The sequence below is a fragment of the Terrapene carolina genome, unplaced genomic scaffold (genome assembly GCF_002925995.2).
Source record: "Terrapene carolina triunguis isolate 2854851 unplaced genomic scaffold, T_m_triunguis-2.0 Scaffold212, whole genome shotgun sequence".
Classification (NCBI taxonomy): domain Eukaryota; kingdom Metazoa; phylum Chordata; order Testudines; family Emydidae; genus Terrapene; species Terrapene triunguis.
Window position 1 is genome coordinate 11,585,852 of NW_020664563.1, and position 14,709 is coordinate 11,600,560.

General features: G+C 51.4%; 1 protein-coding gene across 4 annotated transcripts in view; it reads left to right on the forward strand.

Annotated features, from left to right (window-relative positions):
* The window catches only part of LOC113407498 (ras-specific guanine nucleotide-releasing factor RalGPS1), a 287,535-nt gene extending 273,478 nt beyond the window's left edge, over window positions 1–14,057 (forward strand). For all 4 annotated transcript variants that reach the window (XM_026656083.1, XM_026656082.1, XM_026656084.1 and 1 more), the window contains 2 exons: window positions 10,571–10,662; window positions 13,973–14,057. In XM_026656083.1, coding sequence (XP_026511868.1) covers window positions 10,571–10,662; window positions 13,973–14,002 — 122 coding nt within the window. In that variant the 3' untranslated portion in view covers window positions 14,003–14,057. The remainder of the gene's footprint in view (window positions 1–10,570; window positions 10,663–13,972) is intronic.
* The last annotated feature ends 652 nt before the right edge of the window (window positions 14,058–14,709 follow it).

A 14,709-nucleotide genomic window follows, 5' to 3' on the forward strand; every position in this document is an offset into this window, starting at 1 on the left:
TAACGGCGCTAAATTCGACATAAACGCCTAGTGTAGACCAGGCCTTAGAGATCTAATGAGCTAACGAACAACTAGGAAAATATTAAAAATGAAAGCCATCTCATAAAGTGGGCTTCTAATAAAAATCCAGCATCAGCTTTAACTATGGAGAGACTATTAACTCTCCATAGTAGTTCAAAATATGCAGAAAGGGTATCAAAAGCTGTTTTCATAACATATTCTAACTCAGTGGCTCTCAAACTTTTTTACTGGTGACCTCTTTCATATAGCAAGACTCTGAGTGCGACTCCCCTTATAAATTAAAAACACTTTTTTTTTATATATTTAACACCATTATAAATGCTGGAGGCAAAGCGGGGCTTGGGGTGGAGGTTGACAGCTCGCGACCCCCCATGTAATAACCTCACGACCCCCTGAGGGGTCCTGACCCCCGGTTTGAGAACCCCGTTCTAACCTATCTAACATGTTGTTCTTCGAGTGATTGCTCAGGTGTATTCCACAGTAGGTGTGCATGCTTGCCACGTGCACCGGTGCTGGAAGTTTTTCCCTTAGCAGTATCCATAGTGGGGGAGTGGCACCTGTATATCGCACCATTGAGGGGTCTGCGTGCTCCCCCCACCCTCAGTTCCTTCTTGCCGCCAGTGAAGGTCGTCGGAACTTTGTGCTCCAGCCTAGCGGTAGCCCTCTAGCCTTAGTGGTACGATTCTTCGACCATAGTTAGTTTCTCTAGTTAGCGGCCTGGCTCGGTTCATGCCCCGTGCCCCAGGCTTCAAGTCGTGCGACTCCTGTCGCAATTCCATGCCCAGAAGTGATCCACACTCTGTGTCTTTGCTGTATGGGCGAGACTCACGTAAGTGAGCGTTGCAAAATCTGCAAATTGTTCAAGCCTCGGACGAAGCGTGAACGAGATATATCCGTCTCCGGGCTCTACTCATGGAGTCGGCATTGGCCCTGGCACCGGTGCGCTGACCTGACCCGGCCCCGGGCATCGCGTCCTTGATGCGAAGCGAGGGCCCATTAACCAGTTGGCACTGCTCTGCCGCGAAGAAGCAAGGGAAAACCCAGCGGCGCCGAGACAAGGATAGGGGTGAGGCCGGACCCGAGTTGGGCAGCCCATGATCCCCATCAGGACCTAGAGCTCCGACTCGTGCGGAGTGGAGTAGTCCGGTCCCGTCCGCGCGTGCCTCTCCTCCGGTAAGAATACCCTCGACGCCGGAGGCAGCACAGGCAGCGTGTGACATCCTCGTCATTCCGGTGTCGGCTGTGCCGCCCGAGTTGGGCCCCCGGTCCCGAGGGAAACCGCCATTGGGTGCTCACCAACCATCTCCAGCCAGATCCGAGGCAGAGATGCCTGCCCGTTCCGAGGGGCCTTCCCGTAGCCCACGACAGACCTCTGCTCCGTCGGCCAGGTCGCCTGGGAGCGAGTCTCCGGAGGCCTCCACTGCCTGGAGGGGCCGCAGGCACCGTGATAGAAGGCGTTGACGCTCCTCTTCCAGTCGGAGTGATAGGAGTAGCTCTCGACGCCGTCGGCACCGCCACTCACATTCGAGTGTTCGCCGAGACAGACGCCATACTCGGAGCGCATCCCGACCGGCACCGAGGCATCGTAGCCACAGTCGCCAGAGGGATTCCAGAGACTGTACCTCTGACGTATACATGTTGTTGTCATCGAGGTCCAAATCCCGAGGTCGGCGCCGACAAGGCCGGGACCAGTCCAGCCGCTCTACGGCACCGTGTGTTCATCGGTGACCTCAGCCTCGGCTCCCAGCCGTCCCTCCCCGGGCCGCATTGCCCCTCGAGAGCCAGTGGCTCTGCTAGGACCCCATACGGGCCAGTGGCAAGGGGCGCCATTGCAAGGACAGTGGTGCCAATGGGCACCGTGGCCCCAAGCGCCCGCACCGGCGAGACCCCGTTCTGTAGCAGGGGCACCCCAGGTCCACTCGGCATCCCCGCCTCAGCACCGAGATCAGTCCTCAGGCACCGAGCCACCGGCACCACACTCGGGCCCGGACGCGGGGTTTGAGCCGACGGTACCGCCCGACGCCCCGGAGGTAGTACCGGTTGCCTCATCGGCACCGGACGAGTCTATAGCGGCATCGCCCTCTGTCTCTCGGGAGGACTTTAAGGCTCATCAAGAGCTTCTTAGATGGGTGGCTTTGAATCTCCAGCTCCAGGCTGAGGAGATGGAGGAGCCATCAGACACTTTGTTTAATGTCTTGTCCTCCTCGACACTGGGCCGTGTGGCCTTGCCTCTTCACCAGGGGGTAGCCAATATTTCTACCAGACTTCGGCAGACCCCGGCTTCCCTGGCGCCCGTTTCTAAGAAGGCGGAGCGGAAGTACTTTGTGCCAGCAAAAGGGCTTGAGTACTTGTACACTCACCCAACCCCAAACTCGCTGGTGGTGGAATCCGTTAACCACCATGAGAGACATGGCCAGCCCACTCCTACCCCCAAGGATAAAGACGCCAGGAGACTAGACACTTTTGGGGAAAAGGTTTATTCATCGGCGAGCTTCCAGCTCAGGGTGGCGAACCACCAAGCGCTGCTGAGCCGGTATGATTTTAACTTGTGGGGGTCTCTGCCGAAATTCAAACCTCTTCTCCAAGACAAGGACAAGAGGGAATTTAAAGCGGGGGTCGACGAGGGTGCGGCGGCGAAAGCAGCTCTTCAAGCGGCTTTGGATGTGGCGGACACAGTGGCCCATTCGATGGCCTCGGCTATTTCCATGCGAACAGCGTCGTGGCTCTTGCTGTCTGGAGAATCCCAGTCCCTCATGCAGGACCTGCCCTTCGACGGGAAAGTCCTGTTTGTGGACCAAACAGACACTCGTCTGCATGGGATGAAAGACTCCCGCACCACCCTGCAGACACTAGGCCTCTATGTCCCAGCACCCAAGGATAAACCCAGGCCTCAGACCTCGGCTCCCCCAGTTAGGGGCAGATATGAGCCCGCGCCAAGAGGCCGAGGGAGCAGAGGCGTCGATCCCAGTGCCAGTCCCGTTCAGCTCCACGACCGGGCCCCTCGAAGGGCAAGAGGCAGAGGAAGAGGCGTTTTTGACTCTTTGTGGGGGACCACCGGGCCTGTTGCTTGGGAAGCCCCCCAGTTAATAAAGTTGGTGTTTGGCAACCGTTTACCTGCCCTCAGAGTGCAATGGTTCCGTATAACGTCGAACCGGTGGGTCCTCAGTACCATCTCCAAGGGGTACATGTTGCAATTCGCCTCGCTCCCTCCCCACCATCCTCCGTCCAAGGAGGACCCCGGAGACCCGGAGCATGCCCTCCTTCTAAACCAGGAGGTGGCGTGCCTCCTCACCCTGGGCACGGTGGAGAGGGTACCTCGGGAATTCCAGGGCAAAGGGTTTTACTCCCGGTATTTCCTGATCCCGAAGGCGAAAGGCGGGCTCAGGCCCATCCTCGACCTTTGGTATCTCAACCAGTTTCTGGTCCGTTGCAAGTTCCGTATGGTGTCTCTGTCCTCTATTATTCCGTCCCTAGACCCGGGAGATTGGTTCGCGGCCCTGGACCTCCAGGATGCGTATTTTCACATCCATATTTTCGAGGGTCACAGGCGCTTCCTCCATTTCTGGTGGGGCAGGACCACTACCAGTTTACGGTCCTTCCCTTTGGCGCCTCTACGGCCCCCAGGGTTTTTACCAAATGCACGGCAGTGGTGGCAGCCCACCTCAGGTGAAACGGGCTGCAAATATTTCCCTACCTGGACGACTGGTTGCTCAAGGGCAAGTCTCGATCCCAGGTTCAGGCCCAGGTGGAATTCCTCCTGGCCACTTGCAACAGTCTAGGCCTAGTGGTAAACAAAGACAAGTCCACGTTAGTCCCAGCTCAGCGCATACACTTCATAAGGGCACTGTTAGATTCGGTAGTGGCCACGGCCTCTCTCCCCCGAGACAGGTTTGAGATGCTTAAAGGTCTCATAGCTTCAGTCACGGCCTTCCCCGTGACGACGGCAAGAGTGTGCCTCCAACTCTTAGGCCATATGGCAGCATGCACCTCGGTGGTGCGGCATGCCAGACTCAGGTTGAGGCCCCTTCAACTTTGGTTGGCCTCCCAATACTCCCAAGCCAGGGACAGCCTGGACAAGGTCGTCACACTTCCACCCACGGTGTTGGCCGACCTGCAGTGGTGGTCCCTCCCAAGCAACATGTTGCAAGGGATTCCCTTCCGAGAGGCCCCTCCCTCGATACATCTGGTGTCGGACGCCTCGGACCTGGGGTGGGGAGCCCACGTGGGGCGCTTCCAGACTCAGGGCAGATGGTCGGCCTCAGACTTGCTCCTACATATAAATGTCAGGGAACTCAGGGCGGTGCGCCTAGCCTGTATAGCCTTCCACCGGTATCTGCAGGGGAAGATGGTCAGAATCCTCATGGACACGGACAATACAACCACAATGTATTACATCAACAGGCAAGGGGGCACGAGGTCCTCGGCCTTGTGCCAGGAAGCCCTAGACCTGTGGGAGTTCTGTATAGCCCACATCTCCTTGAGGGCCTTTCACCTACCCGGCTCGCGTATTGCCTGAGCAGGATTTTCTCCCAACCGCACGAGTGGTCACTCCACAGGGAGGTTGCCAGGCAACTCTTCCTAGAGTGGGGTACTCCCCAGGTGGATCTTTTCGCCACCAACTAGAATCGCCTCTGCCCTCAGTTCTGTTCCAGGGCAGGAGGGGGCGAAGGAGCGATATCGGACACGTTCCTGATTCCATGGTCGGGCTGCCTGTTCTATGCCTTCCCGCCCTTCCCCCTGATAGGCCAGGTCCTACAGAAAGTAAAGACAGACAGGTTATCCTGATAGTACCAGATTGGGCCCATCAACATTGGTGTGGGACCCTCCTACAACTTCTAGTGGCCCCTCCGTGCAGACTGCCGCTCCTAACGGATCTCCTCTCCCAGGAGGGAGGATCCCTCCTCCACCCTGACCTGGCCACGCTTCACTTGACAGCGTGGCTGCTCCATGGTTAGACGAGGAAGAGGGGAGGTGCTCTGAGGATGTTAGGCGAGTCCTGCTGGAGAGCAGGAAGCCCTCCACACGATGAACCTACCTGGCCAAATGGTATCGGTTCTCCACGTGGACGAGGGAAAGGGGCTCCTCCCCCTCATCCGCGTCACTCCAGCTCATTCTCGATTACCTACTGTCCCTTAGGACCCAAGGGCTGGCGCCCGCCTCGGTCAGGGTAGACTTAGCAGCAATTTCGGCTTTCCACCCTCCGGTGTATGGTCAGTCGGTATTCTCCCACCACATGACTTCCCAGTTTTTGAAAGGTCTGCATCGGGCATTCCCTTACGCCAGACCCCCGGTCCCGCTCTGGGACCTGAACCTAGTACTCTCCCGCTCTTAGCTACAGCGTTTCTAGCTGAGTGGTATCCAGTTTCACTGAACTTTCCTTGTTGAACTTTCTTTCGCGAGTGCCTGGCTCGGGGCGTGCCCCGTGGCCCAGGCTTCAAGTCGTGCGACTCCTGTTGCAACTCCATGCCCAGAAGCGATCCCCACAATCAGTGTCTTCCCTGTCTGGGCGAGTCTCATGTTAGTGACAAGTGCAAGATCTGCCACTCCTTCAAGCCTCGGACGAAAAAGGAGCGTGAGATCCGACTCCGAGCTCTCTTAATGGAGTTGGCATTGGCCCCAGCACCGGCGCGTCGAGCTGACACCGCGCCGGGCTCCGCGTCTTCAGCACGTGGCGAAGCGCCTCCGGTGCGCCGTTCCGAATCGGCACCCGGTACCGCGTCCTCGGTGCGCAGCGAGGCGCCGTCAGTGTCCCGGCACCACTCCCCAGCTAAGAAGCAAGGGAAGTCTCAGTGGCGCCGACAGAAGAACAAGGGTAAGGCCGGACCCGAGTTGGGCAGCCCGTGATCCCCACCGGGACAGAGACCTCCGACTCGGGCTGAGCGGAGTAGTCCAGTCCCGTCCGCACGAGCCTCGCCGGCGGTACGCATGCCTTCGACGCCAGAGGCAGCTCAGGCCGCGCGTGACATCTTAACGCTTCCGGTGCCGGGAGCACCTCCTCAGTCGGGCCCCCGGTCCTGTGGGAAGCTGCCTTTGGGTGCCCATCAGCCCTCCCCGGAGGTGTTGGAGGTCGAGGCACCTTCCCGGGTTGAGGTGCCGAGCAGAGCCCCACGACACACGTCGACTCCGCATCCGGGCTCTTCGATGAGCGGATCCCACTCCTCCAGTCTCAATCGTCGTCGAGGAGGTGGCAAGAGGCAACGCCGTTCCAATTCCAGTGAGTCCGAGAGGAACAGGTCACGACGCCGTCGGCACTGACGCTCGTACTCAAGCACCCGCCGTCACAGGGGCCATGCTCGCGGTGAGTCCCGAGAGTCCCCGGCACCGAGGCACTGTGGCCACAGGTGCCACAAGGAGTCCAGGGACATATATCTCTCGACCTTCTCCAGGTTGAAGTCTCGGGGCAGGAGCCGTCATGATAGAGACCGCTCCAACCATTCTTACAGCACCGTGCGCTCCTCCCGGACCTTGGCGTCGGCGCGCAGCCGTCTCTCCCAGTGCTGCACCACAGGACCAACCTGCCCTGCCGGCGCCCGATGCGCCTCTGCTCCAGGCCGTGCCCTGGCAGGGACAATGGTGCCAGTGGGCACCGTGGCCTCAGGCACCTGCGCAGCCGGGACCTCGCTCCGTGGTGGGAGCCTCTCAGGGCCAACCCGCGTCGCCTCCCCGGCACCGGGATCAGGCCATGGGTGCCAAACCCCCAGCACCGACTCCGGCACCGAATCCGGATGTGGAGCCCACAATGCCGTTGGCCGCCGAAGGCACCGCACTGTCCACCTCTTCGGCGCAGGGCGATTCAGTTGCGTTACCGCATCCCTCTTCTCAAGAGGACTTTTAAAGCGCATCAAGAGCTACTTCGGAGGGTGGCAGCCAACCTCGAGCTCCGGGCCGAGGAGATGGAGGAGCCCTCCGATACTCTCTTCAATGTCCTCACCTCCTAGGTACCGGGGCATGTGGCACTCCCTTTCCATAAGGGAGTTGCCAACATCACCCATTAGATTCCCGGATAGCCATGGCCTCCCTCCCACGGGACAGATTCGAGACGCTCAAAGCTCTCATTGCCTCGGTCATGGCCTTTCCGGTAACCACGGCACGGATGTGCCTCCAAATCCTAGGCCACATGGCAGCTTGCACCTATGTGGTGAGACATGCCAGACTTTGGATGCGGCCCCTTCAGCTCTGGCTGGCCTCCCGCTATTCCCAGGCCAGAGATGGCCTGGAGAAGGTTGTCACAGTGCCCCCCAGGGTGGTGGCAGACCTCCAATGGTGGTCCCTCCCGAGCAACATGCTTCAGGGTATTCCCTTCCGAGAGCCCCCTCCCTCACTAGATCTAGTGTCGGACGCCTCAGACCTGGGCTGGGGAGCCCACGTGGGGGATTTCAGGACCCAGGGTATGTGGTCACCAGAGGAACTAACCCTGGACATAAATGTCAGGGAGCTCAGGCCCATACGCCTGGCGTGCGTGGCATTTCGCCAGCACATACACGGGAGGGTGGTCAGAGTCCTCATGGACAACACGACCACCATGTATTACGTCAACAAACAGGGGGGCACGCGTTCCCGGGCCTTATGCCTCGAAGCCCAGCTCCTGTGGGAGTTCTGTATAGCTCACAATATGCTCCTGCGGGCTTTTTACCTGCCCGGCAAGAGCAGCACACTCGCGGACCGCCTGAGCAGGGTATTCTCCCAACAGCATGAGTAGTCCCTGCACAAGGAGGTGGCCAGGTGGATCTTCCTACAGTGGGTGCTCCCCAGGTAGACCTGTTCGCCACCGCCCAGAATCGACAGTGTCCTTGATTCTGCTCCAGAGCGGGAGAGGGCGACGGGGCGCTATCGGATGCGTTCCTGCTCCCATGGTCGGGGCCCCTGTTGTATGCCTTCCCGCCCTTCCCCTTAATAGACAGGATCCTACAGAAGGTGAAGTCAGACAGGGCAAGGATTATCCTCATAGCCCCGATTGGGCCCGTCAGCATTGGTACGGGTCCCTGCTGCAACTCTTAGCGGCCCCTCCTTGCAGACTGCCGCTATGTCTGGACCTCCTCTCCCAGGAGGAAGGTCGCCTCCTCCATCCCAACCTAGCTACGCTCCATCTGATAGCATGGCTGCTTCGTGGTTAAATGAGGAGGAGGGGAGGTGTTCTGAGGATGTGAGAAGGGTCCTGCTGGAGAGTAGGAAACCCTCCACGCGGCAAACCTACCTGGCTAAGTGGTATAGGTTCTCTAGGTGGGCAAGGGATAGAGGTTCTTCTCCCTCTTCCGCGTCTATCCAGCTTGTCCTCGATTACCTCCTATCCCTTCGGACCCAAGGCCTGGCGCCCTCCTCCATCAGGGTGCACCTGGCAGCCATTTCGGCTTTCTATCCCCCGGTGCAGGGCCTGTCTGTGTTTTCACATCACATGACGGCCCGGTTTCTGAAAGGATTAGATCGGGCATTCCCTTACGCCAGACCCCTAGTCCCGCTCTGGGACCTAAACCTGGTACTTTCCCGCCTCACAGGGCCTCCTTTTGAGCCATTAGCCACGTGTTCGTGGTCCCACCTGTCGTGGAAGGTGGCGTTCTTAGTGGCTATCACCTCAGCCCGCCGGGTCTCCGAGCTCAGGGCCCTGACCTCTGAACCGCATATACGGTCTTTCATAAGGACAAGGTTCAGATCCGCCCTCACCCCGCCTTTTTGCTGAAGGTAGTCTCGGCTTTCCACATGGATCAGGATATTTTCCTCTCGATCCTCTGTCCTAAGCCCCATTCCTCCAATGAGAAACGCCACCTGCACATGTTAGACGTGCGCAGAGCACTGGCCTTTTACATAGACAGAACCCGGCCATTTAGGAGGTCCCCCCCAGCTTTTTATTGCTTCAGCCGAACGCATGAGGGGGCGACCGGTCTCCACCCAGCGGATCTCCCGCTGGATCACTTCGTGCATTCGCACCTGCTACGACCTGGCAGGGGTCCCCCCGCCTCCTATAGTGAAGGCTCATTCGACGAGAGCCCAGGCCTCGTCAGTGGCCTATGTGGCTCATGTCCCTATTCAGGACATCTGTAGGGCTGCTACGTGGTCCTCTGTCCACACTTTTTCATCGCCCTATGCGATCGTCTCCCAAACGAGGGATGACGCCGGGTTTGGTAGAGCGGTGCTCCGCCCGAGTAACCCTTAAATCTTTACACTTAAACTCCTACCCGCCTCCCTCAGGGATAGCTTGGAGTCATCTCTAGTGGAATACACATGAACAATCGCTCGAAGAAGAAAGGACAGTTACCTGTTCCGTAACTGGCATTCTTCGAGATGTGTTGCTCAGGTGTATTCCACGTCCCGCCCTCCTTCCCCTCTGTCGGAGTTGTCTGGCAAGAAGAAACTGAGGGTGGGGGGAGCACGCAGCCCCCTTTATGGCGCGATATACAGGCACCACTCCAGGGGTCGCAGCGGTGCTCCCCCACTACGGATACTGCTAAGGGAAAAACTTCCGGTACCGGTGCACGTGGCGAGCACGCACACCTATAGTGGAATACACCTGAGCAACACATCTCGAAGAACGCCAGTTACGGAACAGGTAACTGTCCTTTAAGTTACCACATAGCTCCTTCTGAGAAAGCACATTTATTCTTAAGGTAAAAGCATTACAGAGTACATATTAAAAACAATAAAAGAATGTTCACACATGCTAATAAGCTTACCAGCAATCACCCCAATACCATGAAGGGCTCTGGCAGATGAACAGTTCTACAAACCTCACCAACGGGTTTTTCTATGGTCACAAGTTCGTAACAGCTGTTAGCTCAGAACAATCACACTCATGAAAAGTTTAGTCGCCCCTTTATACAGCCAGTATCTTTGAACTGGAAATAGATCATTAGTGGACAATGGGTCTCTTCTCAGTTAGTAGCTTCAAAAGGCTGGGTTTTTGCATAATCAGAGGAGTTACATTTGCATATACTTGTCCCTAGAGGTTTCTTGGGAAACCCACTTAACTTTAAAAGTTCATTGTTTCAAATAGTCTTTGAAGCTCATAATGCCTCCCAGGTTTACATTAGTCGTGTCTCTTCCCCCCAGAGATGTTATATACAACCTCATAATAATATATAAACATTTGCATTTTTAATGTAATGGACACCTAAGATACTTAAACTTAATTCAGTAAGGTTTGTCCAGGATATCGCAGGAAATTGCCCCATCTGTCACAGGTGCCATGGACAAAAAGTACTTTGGTCACAACATTCTAAATAATTTGGTGGGATCAGGGTCTTGGGGGGATTTTTGTTTTTGTTTTATTTTGTTTTTTATTGACACTGATCTTAATAATTGGTTTGGAGGCTGTGAACTTTTGGCAGAATATAGCACATCTGTTGTATGAAGTCAAATGATGTTGTTTAAATTGCAACCACACCACCCAAGTTCTAAAGTTATATGAATAGAATTCTGTCTTTTCACTCTTTGATAATGTTTAATTTATTGTTTTATTTATTTATTTATTTGAACTTCAGTAGAATTGAAGTACAGTACTATATTTGTTCTTGTCTGATTTTTTTAATCAATTTTTTTCCTACCTCTGTCATTTTAGGAAATTCATACAAGTTTCAAGCTGGTAACAGAATGAATGCAATGCTGTGGTTCAAACATCTGAGCGCTGCCTGCCAAAGCAACAGACAACAGGTGAGAACAATACTGTGAAAAGGAATTGAGAGCTGCTGATCGGAACTTGGCATTGGTAACTAGTTGTGAAAGAAAATGGAGTACTAGTCGGTCAGTTTTTATGCAAAACAAGATACTCCTACCAATACACACAACTTGGAGGTAACATAAAGATTGTGTTCACAAACAAAGATTTAAGCCTTTATAAGGATCAAATGAAGCAACTGGGCAATTTGGAGGAAGAAGGGATATCTTAATACTTGTAACATGTTGACAGGGTTTTATGCATAATATACCCTTACATATCTTTATTTTTTTAAAAGCAACATACTAGGCTATTATAAAGTAATAATTCAGAACACCTTACTGGTAGTATCACTATTGTAAGCTGTAGTAGTGTTTAGAATCAGTATTGCAAAATTCTGTGTAGTGTCATTTAGGGCTGTCAATTAATCACAGTTAACTCACGCAGTTTAACTAAAAAAAATTAATCACAATTAATTGCAGTTTTAATCGCACTGTTAAACAATAGAATACCAATTGAAATTTATTAAATATTTTGGATGTTTTTCTACATTTTCATATATATTGTATTCTGTGTTGTAATTGAAATCAAAGTGTATACTCAGTCCTACTTCTTGTTCAGCCAATCACTTAGACAAACAAGTTTGTTTACATTTATGGGAGATAATGCTGCCCTCTTATTTACAATGTCACCAAAAAGTGAGAACAGGAATTTGCATGGCACTTTTGTAGCCAGCATTGCAAGGTATTTGTATCCCAGATATGCTAAACATTTGTATGCCCCTTCGTTCTTTGGCCACCATTCCAGAGGACATGCTTCCATGCTGATGATGCTTCTTAAAAAAAAAAAAATGTGTTCATTAAATTTGTGACTGAACTCCTTGGGGAAGAATTGTATGCCCCTGCTCTGTTTTACCCGTATTCTACCATATATTTCATGTTATAGCAGTCTCAAATGACGACCCAGCACATGTTGTTCATTTTAAGAACACTTTCACTGCAGATTTGACAAAATGCAAAGAAGGCACCAATGTGAGATTTCTAAAGATAGCTACAGCACTTGACCCAAGGTTTAAGAATCTGAAGTGCCTTCCAAAATCGGAGACGAGGTGTGAAGCATGCTTTCAGAAGTCTTAAAAGAGCAACACTCTGATGCGGAAACTACAGAACCACCAAAAAAGAAAATCAACATTCTGCTGGTGGTATCTGACTCAGATAATGAAAATGAACATGCATCGGTCCGTACTGCTTTGAATTGTTGTTGAGCAGAACCAGTCATCAGCATGGACGCATGTCCTCTGGAATGGTGGTTGAAGCATGAAGGGACATATGAACCTTTAGCACATCTGGCACATAAATACCTTGCGACCCTAGCTACAACAGTGCCATGAGAATGCTTGTGCTCACTTTCAGGTAACATTGTAAACGAAACGGGCAGCAGTAGAACTGAGCAGTAGAACTGAGTGCACTTGCAGACTCACACTGAGTGGACTTGCTTACTCTAAAATTTTGTTGTAATTGAAACCAATATATTTGAAAATGTAGAATACATCCAAAAATATTTAAATAAATGGTATTCTATTATTGTTTAGCTGTGTGATTAATCGTACGATTAATCGCGATTACTTTTTTTAATCGCTTGACAGCCCTAGTGTCATTTTTGTTAGGTATTGGCTACCCAATATAACCTTTAATCAAATTTTGTGTTGCTTATATTGCTAAAAAGCATAAAGAAGCACCTGAGTGTGAGCTTGGGTGGCTAGCCCATGCCTCTGCCCGTGCTGCTATTTTTAGTGTGGTAGCTCAAGTTGAGCTAGTACAAATCTGACTACCCAAGCTGGGGGGCACACTGATGAGAGCTTAGCTTTGAGCCATAAGCTACATATAATGCAGTTATGTCTGTTATAGACACTCTTATTCAGTGCTACTGGTGCCTAGGAAAAGGTCACAATCCTGACAGGTGTTCAATCTACCTTGTCTTCTCTAGTCACCCGTATAAATATCAGGATGGCCACCTCAAACACTTACTTAGGAAGTAGGCTTTTCAGGTCCAGTAAACCAAGTGCAGTATTAAAGTTTGGCACTGTCAGTGGTGGGAGGCCTGTCCTAACTTTTTGCTGTGTAAACACACTCATTTTGAGGGGTCAGTAATGGAAGAGGATGAGTTTGAGATGACTAGTGACCTTGAAACACTTCGAATCTCACCTTTTGCAGATGAATCTATGATCTCTTCGTGAACTGATTTCCCTTCCCGGACTTATTGTGACCCCTTGCAGAGAGCTTCAACCTAGGACTTAGTCTGGTCCCAAGAAAGCTCACAGGGTCTTCATTATTCTGTAGACCAAGTACCTCAGATTTGTGGAGATCCCTTTTAAGCAAGGGTACCATGAAACTGACAAGGAGTCTTTGGTTATCCCCAGATTCATTCTTCCGACTCTGAAATAGACAAACTATCCCTCTATATCAGGTCATTGAAAAAGGTTTTGAATATTTTTACTTGTCTGACCTTGGGCTCTCAGATTGACTCTCCAGCTGATGTGAGATCTCACTACGCTGAAGCTTCTAGATACATATCAAAGGGTAAGGACATTAAGCAGCTGGATCTCTTGGGGAATAAGATTTATTCCTCAACCACAGTGCAGATGAGGAATGACAGCACTCTAAAAGTGCTGGCAAAATATGACTTCCTCACATACAACAAGCTGATTGTTCTAGATCTGCTCCTGGAGTATATTAGCATTTCCTCTTCTTTATAGGAGCAGTGTTGTCAGCACTTCCCGTTTTCTAGCCATTAAAGAATGATGAAGAACACTGCTGTGCACTTCTTCCTCTCCATTATTTGGGGAATGCCTTCACAAAGATATGAGATTTGCATATTCCATGAACATGGCAAGACTTGGCCTTATCCTAGTCTCTGTTCATTGGAATTCCATAAACTGGGACCTTCAGCTGTGAAGGCCTTGCATCTGTCTTCAATAGGCTTGTTAACTTTAATAAATGTTAAACTCTCAATTGTGGCCAAACTACATTATGTCATAATTCACCTGTAGATATAGACCAGAGCCAAAATGTTATAACACATTTTATAAACCATACTGCAATCTAATGTCTGCCTTCTCTGTATATATGTTTCCTATAGTTGTTGTTACTCTAGTGCTGCTTGACTGCTTGTATTTACCCTTTTTTTTGTAGAGGGGAGAGGTAAACTGAACATTTTAAACTTGCAAGGGGTGGGTTCTGAAAAGATGAAATATGGAAAGCCAATTCTCAAAATAAAAATCAGCTGTTACTTGTGTTTTTGTTTTAGGTTCCTGCCAACTTGATGTCTTTTGAGTAAAAAGCTAATTCAAAACATGAAAGAGAACAATTTGATGAACTGTTTCTCATAATTTGAGCATGACCTCCTGAAGAAAGCGTGCCAGCTATACATTTATTTCTGAGCCAGAACAGAACCTAAAGGCTCAGTCTCTAAACGCTGGAGTACTAACAGTTTGGGGAATGGATTCCCTTGAGTGAAAAATGGAGTTGCAACATGAACTGCCATGGACCATGCTTCTTAATATTTTCTGAACTGACCTGTGGAAACCACTGCCTTAAAGAGTGAAAGGAAAACCAACATGCAACACCAAATAGTGTGTGTGAAACTTATGGCGGTGCTGTGCTTGGGTTAAATAGGTTGTAGCTAATTTGCATTTCTTTTAACTTTATACTAATTTTGGGGGGGGGGGGAAACCACCTTTTTAGTATTCTTTAAAAAGGGTATAACCATATTTCTTAAGGGTTGCATCAACAGCTGGGTTTAGACTAAGGATATAGCGGTACTTACACATTCTAGGGATGGTGTTTAGACTATACTAGCAGCCTTCAATTGGAGCTTCTCTCAGGCTCACTTGATCTGGAGCATCATTAATTTTCTCAGACCTAGACTATGAGAGCTGTAACAAATGCAACATTTTTTTTTTGTTTTGTTTTGTTTGTTTGTTTTAAGTACTAAACTTGGTAACCTTAGTACTGTATAGGAACCTTACTTCCTGCCAGTGGCAC